This window comes from Nelusetta ayraudi, unplaced genomic scaffold (assembly GCF_046127955.1).
Source record: "Nelusetta ayraudi isolate G7.1 ecotype Tasmania unplaced genomic scaffold, CSIRO-AGI_Nayr_v1 ptg000131l, whole genome shotgun sequence".
Lineage (NCBI taxonomy): Eukaryota > Metazoa > Chordata > Actinopteri > Tetraodontiformes > Monacanthidae > Nelusetta > Nelusetta ayraudi.
Window position 1 is genome coordinate 1,493,011 of NW_027466181.1, and position 17,464 is coordinate 1,510,474.

Genomic DNA, 17,464 nt, shown 5'->3' on the forward strand with positions numbered 1-17,464 from the left:
ACAGCGTTTGTGTTTATTGCGACACAATCCAGACAAGAAGCGTCTTTGGGGCAAGATTTTTATACAAAACAACAAGCATATGTACGTAGATGTACAACTATTGACAAAGATGACGTAACACTTTTACATACAGTGGGAAAAGGCACGTTGTCATGCACCTTAGTACTCGAAACAAATCAGGCATTTGACTGTGCAAATTAAGCAGGTATAGTTAAAATTACACATCAATTAAAAAGAAAAATCCCCGAAATGTTAAAATGTCTAAACATTTTTTTTTGTTTTAAAGTCTAGCTGTATGCATCCAACTCCACTCGAACGGTCCCGAATCAGTATAGCAAGGGTCCATTTCGACATCTTGCGGCAATGCACTCCTTTACGCCGATGGCTGCAGGCAATAGCACATGTGGGTCAGTGAGGATACATCCAGCTCTGCCGCAAGCAGCTTGTGGCTCAAGAAATTGCTTCTGCAGCTTGTCCATATGTCTATCCTGGTATCCGAGATCTTCATGTCCCAAACTGTCCACAGAAGGAGACTTGGCCTTATCTCTGCAACAGTCAGGTGGAATGCTGACAAAGCGCCCTTCAGGGCACCGATATCTCAGTGCTGGAGGTAGTTGTGAGTTTGCGCCAGGCAATAACTGAACTAATAAAAAGGGAACACGGGGGATGGCAGAGTCTTTGGAGAGTGGGAGGATCGATAGTGAAGAGAACATCCACTACTGTGACTGGGAGACGGCGATCCTGCAGAGAAGGCCAAAAGCAATCAGTTTAAACAAATTACGGTTATCAGTACATTTATTTATTTACTGAAAACTTATCTTGACTGCACGTGCTTACCATTTTCTGGAAAGTTTCTTTCACGGGGTGAGATGGATACCGAGTATTGGTCTTGAAGTCTTATCTGACTGGACACTCTCCCGCGTAACACATCGGTTATCTACAATAGATTCACAACATGTCAGAAGCGTAAATGGCCTAAAACATGTTTCGCAGTAACCTGCAGAAGTGACGCCACAACAGTGTAGACATAAAACAAAAATATAAAATACTGCACCATCCAGGTGTCACCTCTAGAGGGAAGAGTAAACAGCCAAATACCAATTCCCTGCTATGGAAGTTATTCTGGAAAAATGTGCCATTGTTTATAGTACTTCTGACTGGAATGGCATGGATGTGATTTTGCATCATATAATTAGTGTCAGAGAATGTCTTGAAAAGCAACTCGTGCCTGTTAAGATTGGGGTTTGGCAGTTTTTCTTCCCAAGTTCAAATGTAATGGTGAACAAAAATGAATTAGTTATTAAACGTTGAGATTTGGTGAGCTTCAGTTTTTTGGCGCCGTCCCCGTGGCTTACTTTCTTATTCTTGGCCACCATCATGGGGGTGTCGTTGTGGTAGTTCTTGAGGGTGCTGTCAGCGCCGCTCTTCAGCAGCAGGCGCACCGTGTCCACCTGACCTCGGCCACAGGCGTTGTGCAGTGGCGTGTTGCCGCTGTACGACTGGCTGTTGACATCACAGCCATTCTGCAGGAGAGAAAATAGAAGTTGACCCACATGTGATTCAAAAGCAAAGCCAGTGATGAGATAGTTTAGTGTGCAAAGAATCATAAACGATTCAGAAAGTGCTTCTAATTTTGTATTGTAGAAAGGCCTGCTGCTTTGAATGGAACATAACATTTTTGCTTTTGTTCGGATTCTTTAAATTTCTTGTTAAACACTGAACAAAAAATGAATAAATAATAAAAATAGTAACAGTCAAATTATTCATTCTCCTTTTAGTATGACAAAGACACCAAACTGAGTTTAGAGACATATATTATTATCATAATATCTGACACACACACACACACACACACACACACACTGACACACTTATTACCTCAATGAGGAAGTGGACCATGTCTGGATTATTGCACTCCACCGCATGCATGAGAGGACTCTGACCACTTTTTATATCCTTATAACAAAAAAAAAAGTACCGAATGGGAAATAAAAGTCAGGATGCTCAGACGGTAAAGTGTGTGATGTTGTGAAACTCAGTCAGTGCTGAGTCAGTGCATCGCAGGGGACTGACCGTTGCGTTGATGTCGGCTCCTGCATCCAGCAGCATTTTGGCCAGATCTATATGGCCGCGCAGCACAGCCAGGTGCAGAGGGCTCAAGCCTGAGAAGAGGAGAAAAGGGTGTGAATGAAGGAAACATTTTCACGGGGAGTGAATTTAGAGCGACACCGATCAGACAGCTCAAACCATCTACCTGAACATCCAGACAGAGAATTGCATCTCTTTATGACACCTCACAGTGGATTAAGGACTAAATGTCATCAAGAATCCCCGCTATGTGTCACACAGACGGTTGCTTCCTGTTTTTGTTTTTGCTTTTTTGCTTTAGGGCTTTTTCTTCAGTTGTTTTTTTCAGTTGCATGTTGCCTCCCCCCATTAAATCAAGTATGAGCAGTTTAATGCAATCTGGTTCGGTGTAGACCCTTTGTTCAATGCAGATTCCCCATTAAAAGGAAAAATTTGCTAATTTGCACCTTGTGCAATGGCAGATCCATTTATTAAAGCAGGCATTATCATCAGGTGTAATTCTAACATGATTTGGCTCCATCATTTCAAATCCCCCACTAGCAAAACTAGAAAAATAGCAAAAGCACACCTCAGAGAGAGAACATAACATCTCTCTCTGCCCACACACCCAAAACAAACCACACACAGGCATGACGGTTTCTTCCTTCTTCTCATATCTTCTGTTCAGCCAGCGCTGCTTCAACAGAGTTGACTGTCTGCATTGTTGCATCGAAATGCATTGCTTCAGCGCGCACCAGAAATACGACCAGCAAGCGATTTTGACGTACAAATTTAACATTTAGGAAGCCACATATCAAGGAGAATCTCCACTATGCAATGACTCACCCTCAAAGTTTCTGATCTCCAGACATGCGGAGGATGACGGCTGAGAGAGCACAACAGAAAGACAGCCCAGCTGGTTATATTCGCAGCAGAGGTGCATCGCTGTCTGGCCATTGCGGTCCAGGGCTGCAGGGTCGGCCCCTCCTCTCAACAGCTCCTCCACGATCCTCTCATGCTGGGTTATCACAGCCAGATGTAGGGGTGTCTGGGGGAAGAGATGAGTGCAGAGAGCAAAAATTAGTCACAACCACAGTTACAACCAAATACTTGATTCTAATATTAAACATAGCTTTTCTCTGGCGCAACAACTCTGGTTTATTTATTTTTTTTTTAGCACTGCAGTGTACGGCTACACTGACTGCCATACAATGCTGTCGTTATTCGCACCCTCAGAGTGCCAGTGTGTGACGTTTTGAAGTTACCAGCATTAAATAAAACAGAAAATGAACTTGTATGTTTGAGTATGTTGCAGTGGTTAGCACACAACAAGGTTTGATTCCCGGGCAAAGGGCATTTCTGTGTGGAGCCTGTGTGCTCTTCTCTGCAGGTTCTCTGGCTTCTACCCACAGTCCAAAGACTTGCACATCGGGCTGTAAGCGAGGCTGTTTGGCGACAGATACTCAGTCTGTAATATCAGGGATTAACATTAATCTTGCTCAGTTTTACACATTAGGCCTCTAACATGAAAACATTTCTTTCCCACCATTATTCTGAAAAAAAAAATCTTTCTTGTTTTCAGTATTGTGACACATATTTTGTTCATTTTTAAAAAAAAAAATCCAGCTAAAGATGTGGTATTATTATCAGGAAAACACGAGACTAAGAGATTCCACATATGAAAAACAGCATACATAGAATTCACACAATGTCACAAATTAATTGAAAGTGGTCGACTGCCGCAGGGCAAAACCTTTGGCCTCATGTCTCAGTGTGAAAATAAATAAACAGGCCTGTGGGATTGTTGTGCAACACAGAGGAACCTGCTCAGGTTGAAACTTTCAAAGGCCAAGTGAAAAATGACTTGTGCAATTGAGGATCTTCCTAGGCGAGGTCAGCCTGTATCCTTCTGCGAAAAGCTCTGCCAGTTCTGCGCTGCCTAAAGAAAGAAATGCAATTGCTGAGTCATAAAGGGAAGTCATTTCACATGGAATTTTTCCCTAAGCTTGCGCAATTATCCCAGCCGTCAGACATAATCTTTCCCTGTTTCTCTTTTTGCAATACTATTTAATCTTATGTTTGCTATGAATGTGCGCGCGTGCGTGTGCGTATTTCAGCTCTTCTCGTAAAGACGATTGAGTAAGACGCAGTCCATCAGTTGGAGAGCATCTCCGGAATTCCTGAAGTGTGTTAATGCCAGAGTTCTTCCCTTTTGCCTTGTTTCCCTGAACCCTGTGACTCACACACACACATTTACACTCGCACACGCACACGTTTTGGGTGGACACCCGTATTTTCCCGTGAAGGAGCTAATCTGTGAACTCTCTAAGACTGCCACCATGAAACAAACACAGTGAAAAGGAGCTGACCCTGTCTGACCTCTGACGTAATGAGGCACTGACCACTCCACTCACGTCCACGTTACTTCTCTCACACACCAAGGTCACAGTTCACAGAGCCGACCTTCCTGTACAAGACTTTTTAAAGTGAGAAATCCTGCAGAGATAGGACAAAGGGCGTGTGTGTGCGTGTGTGCGCGCGCGCGTGCGCGAGCGTGCGTGCATGTGTGTGCAGAGGGTGGAGGTCAGTACAGAGGAACATGGAAGAAGCGGAAACAGCAGCGGGGAGTCCAAGGGAAAGACAGGATAACAAGGGAAAACCCCTTTTCTTTCCCCCTGGCTCTGTCCTTGCACAGTTGCATTCCTGCAAAATTAGGCGGCGATCGGCATGAAGGAGTTGAAGTGGTTGTGGGGAGAGCTGCAGGTTTGATGTTTGTAGGCGCGAAGAGCTGCCTCGGGCTGCATACAGCGGCGGATTAAAAAAAACAAAAACAAAAAAGAGAAGCTGGCTGCTCTTCTGACACGAACAAAAGATCGTAACACCAGCTGTGTTGCACAAATATAAATATCACCGTCGTAGCCTTTTTAAGTCAGTGTTGACAATACTGAGAGCTCAGATAGCATCTGACCGTTAATCGGTTATGGTTGGAGAAACCAAAGTTCTGTTTTGATATACGAAGCAGGAAAAAAGAAGATAAACTGAGAGAGAGAGAGCGAGAGAGAGCGAGACACACCACACACACACACACACACACGCGCGCGCGCGCACGCACACACACACACGCAGGAAGGGAAAGTCCCCGTAAACTACCCTCAGCACAAGGTATGTTGAGAAACAGCCTGAGGGGAGGGGGGAGGGGACGAGGTCATGTGACTTCTCGGAACGTGGATACTAAAACACACACAAATGTGTTACTCACACACACACACACGGGCGCGCACGCACAAATATACACACAGTATTTTAATTAGGTTTAAGAAAAACTGTCATTTGGGTGATTTTAAAAATGTGAGCTGCGATTGCGTTTTTGTGCCGTTGAAGGCAGAGTGATGCACGGGATTAAAAGGAGGGTCTTGGCCTCAACTAAATGCCAACGACGGTTCCAACAAGTGCCACTGCAGCACGTCAAGCAGCTGACGTGCTGCCGTGGTGTGCGTCGAAGTGTGTGTGTTTGCATTGCCGCACTTGTAGCGTGACCAGTGTGTGGGCGCATCAAACAGCTGTCTCTGCCATTGTACTAGTTTGGGTCGTGGAATAAAAATCAAGCTCGTAGAGTTGCACTTTTGTTCATGTACAGCTCCGATAGTAACACTTTGTCAAAAAGTGCCATATGCAAAACCACAGAAACCCAGGATTTGTCATCATTATTGGAAATTTCGTGTTTTTTTAATACATTTTTTCTCGATCTCTGGGAAGTTTGCCTGTGCCAGAAAATGTGTTTTATCCCGTCTTGTAAACCCTGCATCCTTGCTTTTAAAGTAATTTCTTTATGCTCTGCTATGCATTTAAAACCACATGATCTGGTAGGCAAATGACTGTGTCCGGCCCCAGTACCTGAAAATCTCCCTTTTTGGTTTTAACTGCACATAGATGTGCAAAAAAAAGAAAAGAAAAAAAAAGCATGTGTGTGTGTGTGTAAGAGAGAGAGAGAGAGAGAGAGAGAGAGAGAGAGAGAGAGAGAGAGAGAGAGCACCAATGCTGTTAAGCCTCAGCTATGAGGAAAACGACAGCAATCAACGGCAGCGCCACCGCCGTTTCTGGTAAGTGAGCCTGTGGCGTCCTGTGCGGTGTGAAACCCCAGCAATGACAACCAGAGCTGTGCTCGGCTCAGGTGCTGTTGCTGTTTAAGGAAGAAAGAGAGGAAGCTGGCACAGCACGGCGCTAGACGGCTAAGCAGGTGACGACAGTGTGAAAGTGTCGACTCGAGGCGTGTGATCGGGATGGCCCTGGATTTGGAAACCTCTGAGAAAAGTGCTCTGGGCTCGTTTTTGTAAAGTACAACTGAAGCGAACAATGAGAAGTAGGGCGTTGCTTCGTAATTTAAGCCACATACTGTAGTGCCGTCGTCTGAAAATGCAGTAGCGCAGCTAGAAAAGTACTGCATTCCATCTGATAAGAGCTATAGAGATGATAATATCAAACTGCAGATAAATGAACAGGAGTGTCTGAAGGACATTCTGAAATTACAATCTATTGAGAGTACCTTTGGCTATATGCTAGCTTCTGACTGCAACTACAGTCGTGCAACTTTTGAGCTTTGTGTCATTCAGCTGAGTCACACAGGTTAACTGCCTTGGCTGCGTCTCCAGTATTTCCCCAGAGTGTGACTCTAACAGGCGGGAGGAATCACTTCATGTCCAGAACGCAATTACTGAAAAGCCACGTGCGAGAATGAAAACTGAATGCCGGGAAAGGGAAAGTGGATCCTCCCTGGACTGTGCTCGGTTTGTGACACAGTACAGGTGAAGCCGGCCTGAGAGGTAAATTCCCACTGCTATCATGAGTATGTGGTGCAAAGTAAGGACAAACCCAAGACACTTCCTCTTCGACTGCATCCGAGGTTTCCTGTTATTAGCAGGGTTGACAGGTTGGTGTGCCTACGTACGCACTGGGGTTAATGAGCCAAAAGTCCCCCATCACACCTCTGTGAATGACTCGGCTTTTTTTTTTTTTCACGTTTCAGCCACTGATCCCACAGACCTTTCGCACACATGCGCAACAGGGGCGTCACGGTGGTGCGCAACGGCCGTACTGACCGCACATTAGTCTTTACCTGCCGGAGATTGTTGAAGATGTCCGGGCTTCTGAGGGCACTGTGCAGAATTTGGATGAGTTTGCGGACGATGTCCAGCTCCCCCTTCACCACAGCGATGTGGAGAGCTCTGCAAAGAAGAAGAAGGACAAACAATCAAGCACTTTTCACACCAACGGTTTGGGAGACGAGGGTCCATTTCTGCTTCAGTCAGTCTAGACTCTAAAAGACCTAATAGAGATAAAGAGCATTGCAAACGACAGCTGCATTTCAAAGAGTCTTGAGTAAGATTGCTGGCTCAAATAGAACAATGAAACGATGAAGTAATTAATCCTGTTCTACTCCCTGATGCGTAATGCTCCCATTTTTCACCCGGAAACAAACCCATGTGAGCCTTTCCACTACGTGGAAAATAGACAATGATAATGCACGGTATGACTAAGAGATTTGTCAGCGTTTGCTCGGGCCACATGGCAATTGTTGTGCCAAAAAAGGTGCACAACAACAACGACAAAAACATCTCTGAAATAAAGTCCCTGAAAATGACCACAGCAACAGTCAGACTTTTAGGAGGGTCTGTTGTCAGTGGGTTAACTCGAGGATTAATGCCCCCCTTGACAATAATGAAGCATTTTACAGAAAATCCTGGACAACAAAATGAGGAGGAAATTCTAAAAGAGTGGGCCGGGCTTTGGCTTTTACACTGGTAAACAAAACAACTAGTGCTGGATGAAAAGTGAAAGGGTCTGGTAAAGTGGGGTTTCTTGTGTTTTCTACTTAGTTGCTTCAGCCAAATGACCGAAATTACACCCGTGCTTAGGAACTCAACAGATGTACGGGCATGACTAACATTAACCTTATCACACTCTTATCAAGGCTAAAGGGGAAACCACTATATAGAGCGAAAGAACAAACACAGGCCAAAGTATATAAAATGGAAAGACAAGAAAGACTGCAAGGAGGGCTACAGGAGACAGTACCGTTTTTTTTTTTTTGTTTTTTTTACACTTTTCATTGTGTCAGAAGAGGCTGCTTCCAGTAAGAGCCAGACTGGTTTTCTGTCACTTCCTGTTGTCAGTGACAATAGCAGCATTCTGTTTCCCTCTGTGCGCTGTGAGACTCCAGCCAATGAGTCGTGTGATTTCTGACAGGGACTTTCTGCAAGTTCACTCAATTAACCTCTTCCACTGGACAAGTCATAATCAGCCCAAACATGACGGAGGGAAAAAAGAGAGCAGAGAGACAGTAAAGGGATAACTGCACTCTACGGGTTATAGAGTCATTCTGATTGGTCGCCCCCAGCAGGCAACTCCTCCACTAAGCAGTGACAGGACAGTTTCTCTGACCTGCCGGCTTGTGGCTATTACACCTCAACAAACCAGTCATGTTCCAATGTCAAGAAACCAGGCAGAGGCCGTTTTGACTTGTACAATATCCTGTATGAGGCGACGGATTGATGAGTGAGTCACACTCTGCAACGACGATCACGCTTGAAGTCCTTCATAAGCTCTTTGAATGTTCACACAGCTACAAGTCTTTAGATATGGAAATAGATTAGAACATCCCCATAGTCCAACCCTCATTTTTCACCCCAGACTCCACTGCAGTGCATTATAATTGCCCGGACCTGTATATACAGTAGGTCTCCAGAAAGCAACCCATTTAGCCCTGTGTTTACAGCCACAAGCAAAACCTTTCAGGTTTCCCTTAAAACTGAGGTTTTGTTTGACCTGGAAGATGGTCTCATAGAGTGGACCCCTCGAGGAGCGATGCCAATGCCCCTTTGTGACATCACACAGGGTGAATTGCTTTAGCAGACGTTTCCTGAAGAGTGGAGAAACCTAAGGGAGTCAACGATGGACCTTAATCACCTCTAGTCCACAGGTCAAATATCATATGGACTGTAACTTCCAGCCTGAACACTCAAATCAGTTCATCCTTGTGATTCAAAAGTTGAAAAGACTTTACAAAATGCAAAAAAGGTTCAGACAGCTGGACGGAAAGCTTCAAAGCAAAGCATCACTTCAGAATGGGGTTCATCTCTGCAAGCCCTGCAAAAATGTTTCCAAACAGAAGCTTCATTTTCTGCAAGTCTGCTCTCTTTGCACTCAGAATAGCTATTCATTTAAAGCTTTTCTTTGCCATCTTAAATCATAACTGACTCCTCACCAGATCACAATAACTCTGTTTTCAACCCATCCCTTTATCTCAGTGTGCATCTCTCCCTTTTCTCTAAAGATGAAACTGTACAGTTTAGTTCCTGGAAGTGGGGCAGACCACAGGGCTTGGCTCGCGACATCACCTCTGACAGTCCCAAGAGAGAGTGCGTGCACGTTGGTGAGACTAAGAAAAAAAAAAAAAAGAAGAAGAAAGAAAGAAGAGCAGCCGTGACAGTCAGCAGGAGCAGGCGGCGATATGCGGTCGACTTTTTGGTGTGTTAGGTGAAGACGCAGCCTGAGTGAATGATCATCCTGAGCCCTAACACATCCTGTGGTCTGCGAAACAGCTGAGAATGATCTGTTAGTGTGTGTGAACAGTAAACAAAAGTACGCCAGAGGCGTGCCACAGAGTTTGGTTAACAAGAAATGACGTTTTACATCACACTGCTGCCTCGGATAAAAAAAAAAAGAAAAAAGAAAAGATGAAAGCCCTCTGTGTCTGAGAGAATCTGGGCTGCAAGCAATTTAATGTTTACTGGCATATATTTCTAACAATGTGCATTTTAGACAAATGCAAGCAGCAAGAACGAGGAATATTTTCACATGGATATAAAGTAAAATGTCTCTGCAATTGTCATAAAACTTACCACACACAAAAAAATTCATTTTGAAATTCTTCTTAAATTGACTACAGGCATTATTTTCAATGGCTATAAAATACCTCAACAGTGCCTCATGTGCTATCTGTGACAGCAGATGAGAGCCAAAGCAAATGAATCAACTATGACTATATTTTCCTTTGGGTTACATTTTCAGAACCATATAAATATTAAAACCATACAATATTGTGAACGGCTGTGATTCAGCCTGGATGACACAGTGAAACACTTTCCTTCCGTCTCGGTCAAGCCTACCAGACAGTCAACAGGCAAGTTGACTAGTGATAATATTGTTATTAAACATCTGATAAAAAAAAGAAAAGTTAATTATTCTCAGAAGTTTATGACTTTATTCTAAAATTATCAAGCAATTTCATTCTAGTAATATTAAGACTTTAAGCTTGCACTTTTATGACTTACCTGTCGTAGTACTAAAATTCTGACTCTATGCTTGAGATATATTTAGGACTTATTAGCCCCCACCCACCCTCTGGCTCTGGCCCTAATATTGCCATATGCTGAAGACAAAGATGGTTTTAAAAAGATAATGAATTGGATTCTGGAGCGTGTATCGTGGGGCCGCCTGGGACAAGCAATAAGATTGGCAGGAATCTTATGACAATAGAAAGTAATGCTTCTCTGCAGAGAAGCGCCAAAATCAGTCCAAGTAAAACTTCCTCATTGGGGTTTTTAAGCTTTCTTGAAGATTACAACTCCTGTGAATTGTGCACAGGCCTACCAGTTAAACTGTCTGGAAGGGGTCTGATATTTTGAGCAAAAAACGTAAAGGGCGCCACCCCACCCGCATCCTCTTTTATGTGGTATGTGTTCTGACGTCAAGTCTTGAGCTAGCATGAGCTGTTTGAAAAACACAATGCTAATTATTGATGTTTCAATGCCAAAGCCATTTGAAGCAATTCAAGTCTGCATGTTTCGGGCAGCTTCTTCTGTTTAGACTATCACGTGGCAAAGGGCCGCTGTATTCTTCGAAAATGACATCTTTTAAGAAAAGGCAACACTTTTGGGAATCAAACATGCGGATAAGAGCGGATAAGCTAGTGACACATAACGCCAGATTGAAGCGAGAAGGGACTGAGAGCGAGATGAGTCTGACAGAAAGAGAGCGGTAAAAAAGGAAGTGGGGAGAGGATGTTTGGGTTTTTTTGAACCCATTCACTTAAAAACAGAGAGAGAGAAAGAGAGACACGCAGACACCTGAGAAAAACCGCAATTATGTTTTAAAACTCAGCGCTCACTGGTTTTCCCGAAACTAGGGAGCACAGAGGCGCTGAGAACAGCGCCGCATTGACGTAAGAGAGCACACACACACGCATACACACACATACACACACACACACTCATATGCGTTTGCCGTGTGAACTAGGCAGGGGGGCTGATAATGTTTCATTCTGCAGAATTCGCACAAAGTCTCATGCAACCGCAAAGCGATAAGTAGGTACAGTAAAAGTAAGCCATGGTCTCATCTTCTGTGCAAAAGGGGAGTGGATGCAAAGTGTCTGCAGGCGCTGATTATCATAAGAGGACAATTATCATTGAACCCCACTAAATACCAAAGGTGTGATTGCGTGCTCCAGAGGACTATTGGCAATTTCTTTTTTAAAAATGATTGATGCAACACAAAATATTGAGACACTTGACACTTTTGAGTCTTTACAATGATTTTGCCTATATTTCTTCATCATATATGGCTTTAGACAGTGCACATGGCATGGTGATGAAGAAGAAAAAGAAGAAGAAGAAAAAACAGCTGGCTCATGTCACGGGATCTACTTCACAGAGCGATGTTGGTCATCACGAGTTTTTCTAATGCAAACGATGCTGAAACTTGGTGAAACCACAACATCAAAGTGTTGTATATCCCTCGGACATGCTATATTTTCAGTCACATGACTGCATGTGTGTGTGTGTGTGTGTGCATGTGCATGTGTGTGTGTGCGTGCATGTGTGCATGCGCTTGCGCATTTCAGTTTGACTTTTCAGTTAGTGTGTGAGTGGGTGGTAAAGTCACCACGTGTTAAAGTTTAATATTTGCATTTATTGTGGCCTTGAAAAAGGGGACTTGCATATGCAGGCACTCATTGCACACACAGATGCAAGGAGCGTTTGGTGTTTCGGAGAAAAGTTGAGGGTAGATGTGCGTCTCAGTTCATCTACATTCGTCTTCAAGCGCACTCTGGGCCTAAGACACCCCTTCAAATGCAGCTTATTCTCCTCAGTGAAAAATGAGAAAAAATGTATCCAAAGCAGTTCAGATGGATGTTATCAATGACACAGCGTGGGCTGTAATGGGAGCTTCAAATGACAGAGTCCTTTGCCAACTGGCATGAGATAATCTAAAACAATGGAGCCACCTTACTCGGTTAATCAACCAAAACAGTGGAAAAGAGTCTAATTAGCCCTCTGTTTACATTCCTCCCAGATAAAATGCACAGTTTTCTAAAAAGAAATCAAAAATCAAAAATCAAATCAAATCAAAAATCAAATCAAATCAACATATTTGCAAGGCGTCTTGAGCAAAAGGCGGTGTCAGTGTGCAGTCACTTACCTGGGAGTTATCAGTGCCCTTTGTGACATCACATAAGGCTTGATTTTCAAAGTCGTCTTTGAGCACACACTTTCTGAGAAGTGGATTGAGAAACAATAAATCGAAGATGACCTTTTCTCATTTATAGGCAGGTCTGACCGGCCAAAGACATGTGCTATTGTTGGTGAAGTGCATTATGTAAAACAAAAAGGCCATTCAGTGAAGGAGGGTTACTTTAAATTTGGATTTATGACTGCATGCGCATGCACGCACACACACACACACACACACACACACACACACACACACACACACACACACACACACACACGCCGTCTGTTTACTTAGGCAACCCAAAGTGAACCACTAGAGTTAACAGGTCAACGCGTTAAATCAAAGTCTCCATCGCTACCTTATGATTCATCCCTGGTTGTGCAGTACTGGCACAGTCATGAAGAATGGGCCTGAGTAGAAGCAACGCGCTCAAACGTGGCGCTGAGTCACAGAAAAATGCAACCAGCGTTCAGAGATAATATGGGCATCTTGCAAAAACCTCAGCAACCTTTGTTGCTGCATAGCCGCCTTCTGTTCCAGTTAGGCTGCATGTGCACATTATATCCGTGTGCAGCCAGGACATCTCAATGGAAAAAAAAATATTATATTACGTGGCCACTTTCCCATTTGGCAACATGGCACCTGCTGAGTCAACACTTCTAGGAAGGTTTGGCACAATCAAAAACGCTACGCTGTCGTCACAAAATGATAAACAGTTCGGTTATTGTGGGGGAAATCTCACACATAACAATAATTAGAACTGGTGGACGTCAGTTTGATCAATTTGTGACAAGTTTCAACTGGAAGAACTGAAGTGTTTTTGCTGTGGGCATACTCTTGTACTGAGTTCACAAGTTGACTTTGCTGCCATTCAATTAATTCATGTAATTTGTTCAACGACAAACAACAAACACGTTTCTTTAAAACAACAAAAGAAAAACGCCTTAATTATGGCCAAAAACACGCTGGCTTTAACATACGTGTCTCCATCTTCATCTTGGCGGGTGGCCAGGTCGCTTGCCAGCGGGTTTTTGGTGTGGTGAGTCAGAGGATGGAAGAACTCTGGGACAGGGTGCAGGCGATACATTGGGTAGGAAGCTGGGAGGAAACGTAGAGACGAAGACATTAGGCTGGATTGCAGAGTGACTGAATCTGGTTGCATGATGTAGAAAGTCATTTTAAAAACAAAAATCAAACATTCTTATCATTGGAATTGAATGAGAAACTCCTGTTGGTGTAAACTGAAAGAGGAAAAAGGTTGCCCCCCCCCCCGCCCTACCCACTTCTTCCTACCCACTTCTTCCTACCCAGCCGTCATAGGCCGAAAGCAGGGTACACCCTGGGCAAGTAGCCAGTTCATCGCAGGGTCACATTATTTTCCTCTGTACTACAAATATAAAACACACTGAACAGTGGCCCCAAAGCCGGGGAACTCTAAAATGATCTCCCTCTCTCTTGATATTCAACTACACAACAGCGTAGTTCAAATAGCCCCACTTCAACTTTTTTGAAAGACTTTTAAACACAAAAATACAGAGTGTGTTCTTACAGTGTAAGGCATAGAAAGTACCGATATTTGTGTGCAAATGTGGAGTCATCAGACTAAAAAATACTCACACCTAAAACACCTAAAAATCTAGTAAAGTACTGTAACAAAGTACTTTGTTCCTTCCCACATCTGCTCAGAGACAGTCTGATTATATAGGTCAGTGAGGTTTCCTGTGAGTAGGAGCAAATTTAGCACTTTGAGCCAACCAAATCTAATCTTAGTTTGGGGCAGATGTGAAATTTCAGTTCGGTCCGATGTCAACTTACGAACGAAATATTGGATGGAAAACGCTGCTGCCTTCTCAGGCCGCCTGGGAGCTGCGGATGCTGGTAGGATCCACCCTGCATCTGCCGGGGGACCAAAAGCCCCCTGGTGCCCTGTCCCACCGGCGTCTTCCGCCGGGGGGAACCGCTCTGTGCTCGGTGCAGGGACCGGCGACTGACTCCGGCTCTCGGGCTCCACGGGGAACGGCCGCTTCCTGAGTGGCAGCGACGAACTGTCCAATAGCCTTTTGCGAGAGGCGCCGCCGTGTGAACCCGGTGACGAGGCTCCGTTCTTCTCCAAGCTGTCCGCTCCTGTGCGCGCATCCCTGACGCGCTCTGTGCACCCGGGAGTCCCGCGCTCCCGGTGCGTGGTGCGCAGGTCCAGCGGAGCCGCGGCAACCGACTGGTGGTCACCGTTCATGGTCATGATCCTCGGCATCAACCGGGACCTGGAGGCAGCAGGATGGCTCAAATGGAGAAAAATAAATGAATAAAATTCAAAGTAAAGTCAACGTCCTGCGTCAGTGTGGTGGGATCGTCCAGAGCGGCCAGCAGTGCGCGATCCCCATCACGAGCAGCGATCAAAAGCAGCTGATTTCCCTTCGCGTTAACGGAGCGCTGAACTCCGATGACCCGGCGTGAACAGTCGCGATATGAATGGATCCAGTCGGCGACCCGTGCGCAGCCAGGTAGCAGCGTGACAGGTACGGTCGCGCCTGGCTCTGAATGAACGACGGCGCCGCCGCGTGCTTTCCATTTAAATCGAAAGCGAGCGAGCGAGCGACTCTATACCAGGGAGCAGGTTTGAACGAGACAGGGTAAATCGAGAGGACGCTGCTTTGAATGTGCAATTAGTGGCGCATTTCCGTCTGCAGTGACATCTGCCTGTTTTGCGTGAAAGTTCAAAACATCTTGTGCCGAATTTCTCTAGAAGTTCATGCAGCGTGCGTTCTCGGTTGAGGTGTTTTGAGCAGTTGGGCTCAAGAAATAAAGGCTGGCACCATTCTTTGAAAATGACGTTGACGGCGTTTGAGGGGCCGTTCAACTTTGTTTGTTTTTCACGTTTTCTCTAATGTTTCTGTTAATTCTAACAAATACTTGAATATGTCGGGACATAGTCCGCTATTCCTAACTTGGCACCTTTGAATTCGAAGGCATGAGAGCTGTAATATGTAGATAATGGTTATCTTGAATGTGAGTAAGTAAATGCTCTCACCTTAAACTGAGTATATGGAACTACTGAAGACTACTCATAAGTAATGCAACAATGCATAATATATTAATCCAATTACACATGGGGCCACACGAAGTGGTGACTTACAACTTTTGTTTCTTTTTCATGATTCCAACTAAGTCCTTATTTCAATCTCAGCTTTCAGTTTCTGGGGGGTGTCAATATTTTTAAGATTTGTGATTTCGACACACCCAACATACTGACAAACGTGTCAGCATGAGACACGACAGCTGAGAAAAGCTTTCATTTTCACTCAAAAATGTACACAACTGAGTGTAGATATACCGTGCATGCAGATTTTCTTTCTTTCTTTCTTTCTTTCTTTCTTTTACAGGGTTTTTTTGGTTTTGACGCGCACAGTGTTGAGCTGCTTGCACTGAGCTGAAGTGCCGGTCCAAAGTGAAGACAAACAGGTGGTGGGTCGAAGTCACACTGCTGCTGCTGCTGCTTCCCTAAAAGCACACTGTAACCTGACTGCAGTCACTTGAACGGAGCAAAAATGAACACACTAACAAAGACACGCATCATTTCCAACACACCCGAGCCTAGCCCATCGGACTCGATTACCAGGGTCATTTTGGGACTTTCCTTTTTCCACCGAGGCGTGTGGTACCACCAACGGCAAACCGAACTCCTTGTTTAAAGTCCCTAAAAGACCCTCACACTGTACACATGCTATTTGCAGGTGCCTGGGGGCATTCAACCATAATATTCGACAAACGGCATCGGCCGTCACTTAAGCGGCTCGTTGGCACAGTACTGTGGAAGACTTCGGTCATGAGGTGACAAAGGAGGCCCCCTTGTGTTAGCAGAGCGATGGTGCAACTCCGTTTAAAACCACGCGGGGGCAACATGTCAGTATGCGGTGAATATATGGTTTAGTCTCAGTTTGGTCATTATATTTCAAGAGAGGTTATCTTTGTTTTCTCTTAGGGCAAGTTAGTGGTTGTCTAAAGGTCTCTGCGGCTATTTTATTATTATTACATTATTTCCAAATGGTTAGATGGGAGTAGAACGTTAAGCACCAAATCAGCCCTACCACCACTGCTTACTTGCACACTCACCCTATTTCTAATAAAAAGACAAAACAAAAACAAAACTGTACATTTTTATATTATTTTGCATTTTGTATTATTAAATGTTTTTACATTTACGAGCAAAGACAATCGGCTTTGTGTGTGTGTGTGTGTGTGTGTGTGTGTGTGTGTGTGTGTGTGTGTGTGTGTGTGTATGTGTGTGATAGGGATGGCTTGTTTGTAAGTATGTGGCTGCATTCGTCTATATGCGGGTCAAGCTGGCCTGAAAATCTTATTACAGACATAAATATGTGAATGAAGGTCCGGTACCATTCACAGAAAATTGGTTTTAGTAACAAATGTTTGGGATCTTGCAATTTTTATTGTTCATTAAAAATTCAAAAGGTCACTTCGACCCAGACATTGGGGCCACATGGGGTTTGTGTTTTGTTTTTTTGTTTTTTTTAACCGTAATACGATGCACATCACACTTCTGATCTGAAGATGGCGCTCAAAGGAAATGTCTAAAAGTTCCGATCGCTCCCAACATTAGAGGAGCAACAAAGTTTGCACTGTGACAGCCTAAAGCGGTGTTGGCCTCAGGGCGTAAAATATACCGGATTTCACGTGCTTGCACGCTACTTTCACTGTCCTAGAAGCGTTACAGCCTGAAAACAAAGTGACGGCTGTTGTCTTAAAGGGAGCAGATGATTGGGCGAAAGATTTATGAGAAAAGAAAAAAAAAAAAAAAACTTTTATGTACACAGTAAACACACTGAACTGACGGCTGAGCCAAATCAAATTCCAACCCATATTGGGGGGAGGA

At 44.3% G+C, this 17,464-nt stretch overlaps 1 protein-coding gene and 1 long non-coding RNA gene across 2 annotated transcripts; one reads left to right on the plus strand and one right to left on the minus strand.

Annotated features, from left to right (window-relative positions):
- Positions 1-44: 44 nt before the first annotated feature.
- bcl3 (BCL3 transcription coactivator) lies at positions 45-15,310 on the minus strand. The gene is made up of 9 exons (XM_076051010.1): positions 14,392-15,310; positions 13,557-13,674; positions 7,181-7,289; positions 2,914-3,115; positions 2,074-2,162; positions 1,879-1,956; positions 1,356-1,523; positions 838-937; positions 45-741 (listed from the first exon to the last, which is right to left on the minus strand). The coding sequence occupies exons 1-9, from the start codon at positions 14,825-14,827 to the stop codon at positions 644-646; spliced, it is 1,398 nt and encodes a 465-aa protein (XP_075907125.1). The 5' UTR covers positions 14,828-15,310; the 3' UTR covers positions 45-643.
- LOC142904742 (uncharacterized) lies at positions 7,286-10,166 on the plus strand. The gene is made up of 2 exons (XR_012929441.1): positions 7,286-7,443; positions 9,398-10,166. It is a non-coding gene; the product is annotated as an uncharacterized LOC142904742 (long non-coding RNA).
- Positions 15,311-17,464: the final 2,154 nt, after the last annotated feature.